The sequence below is a fragment of the Gossypium arboreum genome, chromosome 13, assembly GCF_025698485.1.
Source record: "Gossypium arboreum isolate Shixiya-1 chromosome 13, ASM2569848v2, whole genome shotgun sequence".
Lineage (NCBI taxonomy): Eukaryota > Viridiplantae > Streptophyta > Magnoliopsida > Malvales > Malvaceae > Gossypium > Gossypium arboreum.
The window spans coordinates 85,419,741-85,429,706 of record NC_069082.1 but is presented as its reverse complement, the minus strand read 5'-3'; the positions used below and the strand labels follow the sequence as shown (position 1 = coordinate 85,429,706).

The window sequence follows — 9,966 nt, the reverse complement described above, 5'->3', positions numbered from 1 at the left end:
TATTTTTTGATAATAATGTTGTTTTTATTTTCTTTTCCAAAAAAAAACCATCCGTACAATAGTTTCGGGGGTGGCCTTTTATAGGCATTTCCCTTACAACTTGCTCTGCTTTCTATCTTGTCTCGTTTATTGTTTGCAGGTACCAATGGTGGAGCAGAGTCCACTTGCAGGCGTCGGTGGTGGGGAGCAGGTGCTGAACGGCTAGGGTTTATTTCTTTTTTCTGTATGTTAAGGTATTTAGTGGGCTTTTAGGGTTTAATTTATTTGGGCCAAAATTGGGCTTCTACAACATGATAGTACATTAAACAATTAAATATTAAATAAAAATAGTATACATTTTAAATAATTAAAAAATAATATGATGGATAAATGAGTTCGAACTATAGACAATCAAAACATAATTTCAAATTCATTTTAGACCTCACTAAATTTAAACCATATGTATACTATTAATTTTTACCATTTCTAATCACAATGCTAACAAAATCTAAAAATAAAAATAAAAGATTATATGTGAAAATCAGTTTGAAATTTAGATAAATTATAAAAAGCAAAAGTAATGAGATATTAAGATAATTTGTTCATTTTCATATCATAGCCTAAACTTTATCCCAATGATTTAAAGAACCTTAATTTTGAAAAGTGCTTAGTAGACTATTGGTGACAACTTGTACTATAAAACCTGCACGTAAAAACTAGATTCAACACTAGAGGTTGGTGTCCCTCAAAAACAAACATTAGGGATTGTCAACTTCTAAAGTAAACCATATGTACAACAGAGTTAATTCAAATATTTATTATATAGCCAACATGTCTTTATAATTCACACTATAAAATCTCATAAGGAACATTAATTGAATGTAAAGGAGAAAGAGAAGAGAAATTTCTATCATATTCAGCATATGGCATTGTTACCAACCAAATCTCTAGTGTTTACAGTCCGTAGGCAAGAAGCTGAGCTTGTCGTCCCATGTGAGCCAACTCCTCATGAGTGTAAACCACTCTCAGACATTGATGATCAAGAGGGCCACCGATTCCATGTCCGAGGGTTCCATTTTCACCAGAGCAACCTTTCCATGAAAGGGAAGGACCCTGCTAAGGTCATTAAGGAGGCACTGGCTAAAGCTTTGGTGTTTTATTATCCATTTGCTGGTAGATTAAGGGAAGGACCAAACCGCAAGCTCATAGTTGATTGCACTGGTGAAGGTGTTTTGTTTATTGAGGCTGATGCTGATGTTTCGTTGGTGGACTTCGGTGACGAGCTTTACCCACCATTTCCCTGTGCAGAGGAGCTTCTTTATGATGTCCCTGGTTCCAACGGTTTGCTAAATTCTCCATTGTTGCTAATCCAGGTATTTGTTTTTTTAGACTTTATTCTTCTCTAATTTATACACAACATGTAAGGAGTAATCAACTTTACTAACATCAAACTATATTAATTTTTACATATCATATACTTTTTTACTTGTGGGATGGACGGATTGACTATGTATATCAATTAAAATGTATTAAATATTATTTATTATTTATAATTTTATGAATATATGAAAAAATACAAATTGATTATTCAAAAAATATTGTTAAAACCAAGTGAAACAATAATTAAAAACTATAAATTCAATGTTTTTAAGAATTATAAAACATTATCTAAATACTATTTAACAAAAAATTAATTTAATGATTATAAATTATGCTATTCTAAAATTTTAACAGTTATTATTATAAATTATGAAATTTAAAATTATATTATTTTAAAACTTTTAAAAGTAATTTTAAATGTGATTTTAAAGCTATTTATAAAAATGCTGTTATAAAACTCTTTAAACATTTTAACATTTTTATATTATAAAATCTGTTGGTAAATATATTTTAAAATTAAGTTTTAAAATAATAGATTTCTTAAAATTTTTCTAAAATAAATAATTTATGTATTCAATTAAATTTTAATTAATATGTTTAAAACCGGATGAAAGACCAAATTTAAGGAATGGATAAACCTATAACAGCAATCCAACGGTTGAATTAAACAAATAAAAAGAAAATATTATAAGACTGAATTGTATAAATTATAAGATGGTGCTAAAGATTAAAACCTAAAGTTATGGATTAAATTGAAAAATAAAACTTTGAGGTGTTTAAGTCTCTAATTTAATTGATGCCATGAATTAATCCACACCAACTTAAATTAGAATAGATTAAAAAGTATTTTATATATTAAAAATAAATATTATTATGGTTTTTTTATCTTTTATAATTTTTATAAGATTTACAAAAAATAATTGAGCTTAAGAAATCAAGATCTCTATACCCTCAATTTTTTTGTTTCAAGCAAAACTTCATTTATTTTTTACATATCTTTTTTTTATAAATACATTATTATTTTTTATCTAAGTCGTGAGTATGACATACTCTAGCTTATATATATTTGAGTAGGTAACACGATTGAAATGCGGTGGCTTCATCTTTGCACACCGGTTTAACCACACAATGGCCGACGGAACTGGCCTCTCCCAATTCATGATTGCTGTAGGAGAGATAGCACTTGGTGCACTTGTTCCCTCAACGCCACCAGTTTGGGAAAGGCATCTCTTGAGTGCTCGAGATTCACCACTCATAACATATCAGCACGAGGAATACTCTCACAATACTTCAGGTCCAGAAAACGGCACAATTATTCCGACAGACAACTTGGTTTGTCGTTCATTTTTATTTAGACAATCTCATATTTCATCACTCCGTAGATTTGTCCCCCACAACCTCCGTTGTTCAACATTTGATATCTTATCTGCATGCTTATGGCGCTGTCGTACGAAAGCTTTGGAACTTGATCCAAACGAAGATGTTCGCCTTATTTGCATCGTTAACGCTCGTTTCAAGTTCAATCCTCCTTTGCCATTGGGATATTATGGGAACGCACTTGGCTTCCCCACGGCTTCATCAAGCATTGGAAAGCTAACCCAAAACCCACTAGAGTATGCATTAAAGCTAGTGAAACAAGCCAAGACAAAGGTAACGGATGAGTACATGAAATCAGCAATGGATTTATTGGTCACTAGAGGTCGACCAAATGTTAAATTGGCGGGATCCTACATCGTGTCAGATTTAACGAGAGCAAAGTTCAAAGAGATTGATTTTGGATGGGGTGAAGCGGTCCTTGTAGGACCAGAAACTTGTTGGGAGCTAATAAGCTTTTATATACCATCCAAGAATAAGAAAGGAGAAGATGAAATCATAGTTCCAGTTTGTCTGCCAGCCTCTGCTATGAAAAATTTTGTTAAGGAGTTGGAAGACATGTTGAAGGATGAACAAACAGCTCATGCTGATATATAATAACATACTCTAAACCTTTTTTTTATTATTAAATTTGAATTTCTACAAATAAATATGTAACCCTGTTATGCAATGATTGGTATTTCTCAAAAGATTTAGAATATTTCATGTTATGTAAGCCATGAATTGTGTAGAGTTGAAGATCTTTTAGCTTGGTTAATTGCATTATCGGCTTGTAAGCGTTTCTATTTTTTATCCTCTAATTGTTTCTTTGGTGTGTAATATACCAATTAAAATTTACATGCAATAAAATTATTTGTTTGTTGCCACAAATATTAGTTATTGGGTAAGGATATGGAGTGTAATTTAATTGAGTAAAATATAAAAATACGAAAAGATAGGGGTGAGCCTTTGATCGAATCGAATCGAATCAAATGAAAAAATTTCTAGTTAATCGAGTTGACGAATCATATTTTATCATCCTAACTTGATTTGAAATTTTCCGAATCAAGCTGAGTGAGATGGAATTCGAATCGAATCGAATCAAATATATTTGTTCAAGTTAAATTAAAAAAATATTTTAGGTCCTTGTAATCACTGTCACCCACCATAATCAAATTTGTCCACCGTAATCAAATTTGTTATTAACTTTCATCCCCTTATAATTTATTTATTAATCTTTTATATATGGGTTAACTTCGTTGCTTGCTTAGTTGCTTCAATTATCTTCGATTCTTATCACTATGTATTTTGAAATTAAAAATATATTAAATGTAAAAATGTGATTTTTAATAAAATTATCTTAAAGATAAAATATGAAATTGATATCAACGTAAAATTTTAACACAAATATTTTATGGCATCATCAATAATTCAATTTTAGCAAAATTTTATAAAGATTCAATATGATAAAACTATTCAATAATATAAATAGTACAAAATGTGAATTTTAATTTAATAATATAAATAGTAGATATAAATAAAATTATTATTTAGGTTTAGGAATTTTTAGAAGATTTTAATTTTTTATTTGGGGGTAAAGGGTGAGAAGTAAAAGCTTAGGGGGGAAATAAAAAAATTTGGAGGTTGAGGGAGTAAAATTTCAAGAGGAAAATATTCAAAAAAAAAAAAATAGTGGGTGGGATGGGAAGGGAGCAACAGTTATGAGGGGAAAGTGAGAGGGAGTAAAAATTTTGGGAGGAAAGTGAAGAGGTTTAGGAGTTTGGGGTAATAATGTAAATTATTATAGTTTGATATTCGGTTTATTCTAATTATTCGAATTCAAAAATCAAACTCGATTCCAACTTGAAATTCGAAAAAAAATTCGAGTTGACTCAAATAACTCGATTCATTTAACTCGAAATTTGAATTTTTTTAATTTTTTCGATTCGAATCGAGTTTTGCTCACCGTTATGAACAGCAACAAGAACAGGCTTTGTCTGTTGAGCCCTATTCTACAATTAAGTTTTATAGCAACAACATCCGTAATTATTTCATTATTAAATCCATCCAAAATAGTTTACTATCATTAAGCAAAAGGTTATAATGATGTGAGCTATCATTAAGTACCTAGACAATTTGATTAGATGAAACATATGGCACATATGATACCTGCAAAATAAACCAAGAAATCCAAGAGACAGAGAGAAGCAATGTCGAAATTACACCAACATCAACTACAAACAACTCTTTTTGAAACTCTACACATACTTTGCCAAAAGACACCCTTTGTTAGTGTCTCAGGGGTTGCAAAGTCTTTTTTGTCATTAAGATAGTCTTAGTTAAAGTACTACTATTTAGGAAGATTGTTAGTTTGATAATAGGAGTAGGCAGCTAAGTTTGTTAGCTTGATTGTAGGAGTAGGAAATTGAATTTGTTAAGAATTTTTTAGCTTGAGTCATGTACATAAGAATTGCGTGGTTAATGAATTTTTATCATCTTTCTCTATTTTTAGTTTATGAGCATTTAGTTAGCTCTCTACTAAAACAACATTGGTAGTAGAGCCTCTTTTTTTCTTAAGGGACCTGTGAGATTCATGTGAGAAAATTTGAGAGATACACTTGTAAGGAATTAAGAAAAATAGAAGAATCGGGATAAAAAAACATATTTGTTTTAACCCACTTGTGTTTGATAGAGGGAACTATCAAGCATAAATTATGGGAATATAAGCATACATGGAGGGTTGGAATTATTTAGAAGCTATCGAGCAAGACTATGAGGTTGTTCCACTTCCCAACGATCCAACTATGAACCAAATCAAACTACAAAAGAAGAAAACCACCAAGAAGGAAAAAACATTTATGCTACTATTTCACCAGCCATATTCAATAGAATTATGGTTTTTGGATCAATAAAGAAGATATAAGACTGCTGAGTATCAATGAGATGAGAGGATCAAGAGCATGAATGTGTTAAACTTGATTAAGGAATTCGAGAGGCTGTAGATGAAGTAAATTGATCCAATAAAAAATACTTAGACAAGTTGATAAAGATTGCTAACAAGATAAGGGTTCTTCATACTGATCTCTATGGCAGTAGGCTGGTGTAAAAAAATACTAGTTTCTCTACCGAAGAAGTATGAAGCAACAATTTCTTCTTTGGAGAACGCCAAAGACTTGACTTAGTTGAGAGTAGTGGAGCTGATCGCTGCTTTACAAGCATAACAGAAAAAAAGGCTAATGAGGAAGTAAGGAAGCATATAAGGAGCATTAAAGGCTAAGATGTAGCAAGGTGAAGGAGGAAATGACAAGAAGTGAAAAGAGAAGAAAAGTGGTAGCAGCAATGGTTCAGAAGCTACTGTAAAGGGTAGTTGTGTTGGAATCTCCAACAAGAACTCTTCATGTAAGTACTGTGGAAAGCAAAAATATCTCCATTTCAGGTGTTGGAACAGGCTAGATGTGAAATGTTAGATAGTGTAACTTGATGGGGCACATTGAGAGGTTTTGCAAAGAAATAAGAAATCAACAACTAGGTGGAGCATATACTACAATTAAAGAAGATGAGGACCAATTGTTTGTTGCCTCTTGCTTCTCATTAAGCACTCCATGTAACATTTGGTTAGTTGATAGTGGTTGTACCAATTGCATGACATGTGATGAGAAGTTTCTTAAAGGCCTTGATAGGTCATTGAAGTCAAAATTGAGGATAGGAAATGGAGAGTACCTAAAAGTGAAGGGAAAAGGTACAATGACAATAGAGAGTTGTGTTGGTACTAAGTTGATTTCAAATGCTCTGTTTGTACCTAAGATTGATCAAAACTTGTCAAGTGTGGGGCAACTGGTGGAGAAGGGATTCAAAGAGATGTTTGAATAGTTAAGGTGTCTGATCATTAACTCTAGTGGCAATGAATTGTTCAGAATCAAGATGCAGAAGAAGAGTTTCTCATTGAATCCATTTGAGAAGGAGCGAGTGGCATTCAAGTGCCAGGTTAGTGACTCTTAATTATCATATAAGAGGTTAAGGAACTTTGATCACAAAGGTTTGCAGTTCATGCAAAAGAATAAGATGATGTAACAACTTGATCTTCAGTGGTACTGGAAAATATAGTTTTAGAACCCATTTCCATAAACCTAGTCCAGAAATATAAAATAAGAATATTTACATGGGTTATGTAAAAATATATTGAAGTTTGGTCATGTAGCACCCTATACTCGAACAAATTGTTAGATCTGAGCTACAGTGTGTCACATTCTTTGTCGAAGCAACTAAAATCAATTCACAAGTAATATATATACTACGTATGATAAAATTAAACTGTGAAAATTAAAATTTTCATATACCTTTATATGTATGCATATCCACCATATATATATTGTTAGAATACAAAATATAACATTTGATTATAGCATTATTCAATTACTACAGAACCTAACCTATTAGATACATGCTAAATATAAGTAATATTGAAAACTAAAAAATATGGCCAAGGGTAGGATTGTGGATAGGATGTTGAAGCTGATACATGAAAATCTTGATTTAGATCTAACCGCATAGAGAAAACAATCCATATGCTGAGTAAAGTATTTAGTGGTATTTTTTTTTAATAATCTCATTATAGATTCTAATCCTATCTGCTCTTTTTGACACAATTCCTAGAACTATCCATAACCCCTCCCCAACCCATAAATAGGAGGATAATGCTCTTCAGCGCACTCGACCCCACGTCTTCCTACATTGGCAACAATGCCCATGCCAACTGAGTTAAGACTTAATAAGCTATTCAGTGGTTTTTTTTTTATAATTTAAATAAATAATATTAACATTAACAATTCTACCAAAATAAATGTGTATATTTATATGTCCATATCTATCATGTACTTATTCTTACATGAAGTTACCAAACTTAATATTCTTGATAGTAAACTTGTTTTATGAACAAGATCACACTTCTTCTTCCTGCTTCAATACAATTCATTGAGACAATTCATTATACTCATAATAATAACTCTAAACTAATTTGTAATGCCTCGTAATCCAATTGCGATTGTCGACTCCAATGACTACATACAAACTATGGAATATTACCGCAGATATTAGAATATATAACTTAAAATTTATAGTAATTAATTTTATTTAATTATCAAATCATGTCATAATTCTATGTATAATATGAAATATAACCAAATCCAAGTCTAAAACGAGCTTACAAAAAGCTCTAAGGTTAATATAGGATCAAACAAGGACTAAATTGAAACTTTTACAAAATGAATGACAAAAGTGCAAAACAGGGGTCACATGGTCATGTCTCTTGGTCATATAACTCACTGTGGTTGTGTGGGTTAAAAGCCCAATTTTTCCAAAAGTCACACAGCCGTGTAGTTAGGCCGTCCAACAAACTGAGGTCGTGTGGATCAAATTTTTACCATATCTACAGTACTCACACGGGTGTGTGGCCAATCCGTGTGATAATCGAGAACTGTATGGCAAAAAGACTCCTAAATTCCAATGGTCATACAATCGTGTCACCAGCCCATGTGTGACACACAGCTGTGTCAGTCCAGAAGGTGCAAGATGTGCCATTAAGTATCAAATTTCATGCCAAATCAAAATATTAGCTCAGTTGGTGCACATTTGGTCATTCAAACCTGCATAAAACCAATCTAAACACAAACTAATACATCCATTTAACCAACCATAATGCCATAAAAGCTATTCCACATAAAAAGAACATTTTTCTAAGTTTAACAACTTATGTAATCATCAACCAGTCAACAAAACATACGAATCATCTTAGCACTTCAAACTCAACTAAAACATGTTATGTATTAACCTCTTAATCATCTAACTAATATGCGTTATTGGCACCTTTTCACAACAAGGTTATATAAGCACTACGAGTCATTCAAGGTCAAACACCATATTATGCACAAGACATACAAGACTTATAACAATTCATGTACAAAAGGCATCATTCATTTATACTAATTAACACATTTACCTAGTCTACTAAATGCAATCAATATTGTAACTCTTAAAACCATATTCAAGCCTATTTATAATTTACTTATACTTAACCAAATACGTACACCATCATCATAGTATATAAAAGCATGTAGACAAATGTTATACCAAGATAACACAACATTTAAGTCATGTCCTAAGATCACTAATTTTCCATAAAGTAATACATGTATTATCTAAAAATTCCCCATTAAGTTCATACTTCATGTAAGTGTCACCTACCCCCAAAATTTCACATATATTAGTCCTATATACATACCATTTCTAACTTGTAACATTCTTAAACATTCTCATTTATATAATCATTCCAAAACAACCAACTCAATAAGGCATAATTTAGCATTTACCATACCATTTTCAATTCATCCACTCAATTATTCATTCAACCTATCATCAAATTCATATCATAATTGCTTACCTTGTATATGCATACTTATTTAAGCTACTTAATTATTTAATTTCTCTTATCACATAAAATATGTCTAAAACATATACAAATAATGATATACATCATATCTTTCAACTTTAACATTCAATCCTACAATTCCTTATTAAGAATGCATGAAATACTTTAATCAATTACTAATTAGTCCCATACCAATTCACTTCTCCTATTTTTTTCTTTTTTTTTTTGTTCTTAGTTTTTTTTTTCTCACTAGCCAAACAAGTTTTCACCGTCCTCTTTTTCTTTTTGTTATGCATCACCATATCTTTTTAGTTCTTTGGGAAAGAAAAGAAACCCTCTTCATCAACTGAAAATTCAAGAGAAACTATGATTAAGATGGAAAAAAATATGCTCTTCTTGGATTCTTAGAAAATCAGGGTTTTCTTCCTTCCCACTTTTTTTTTTGTTCCTACTTATTTTCTCGCTAGCCAAACAGGCATTCGCTAATCTTTTTTTTCTTTTTGTTATGCATCACTTATTTTTTTAGTTCTTCCTTCCCTCTGTATTCTTTTAGTCCTTTTTTACTTAGACTTCACAATGCAGGATCGAGACAAAAGCAAAGAAAGCCTCCGTAAAGGATTTTCGGTTGTCTCTGTGTCAATTGGTGATTCTGTTGAATTCCTATATAGGGATGAGAGGGAAGTTGATCAGGCCTTGAAAGCGTTGCTAAAATTAGGGGATGTGCTATTATTCGGTGGTGAATCTCGAATGGTGTTTCATGTGGTTCCATCCATCATTCCATTTTCTACTCTAAAGCCTCTTAAATAAAAAACTAGGCTTCGACATGGTCG

General features: G+C 31.5%; 1 protein-coding gene across 1 annotated transcript; it reads left to right on the top strand.

The window, feature by feature from the left end:
* The first annotated feature begins 902 nt into the window (after positions 1-902).
* LOC108462640 (benzyl alcohol O-benzoyltransferase-like) lies at positions 903-3,330 on the top strand. Its single transcript, XM_017762566.1, has 2 exons — positions 903-1,352; positions 2,434-3,330. The coding sequence occupies exons 1-2, from the start codon at positions 903-905 to the stop codon at positions 3,328-3,330; spliced, it is 1,347 nt and encodes a 448-aa protein (XP_017618055.1).
* The last annotated feature ends 6,636 nt before the right edge of the window (positions 3,331-9,966 follow it).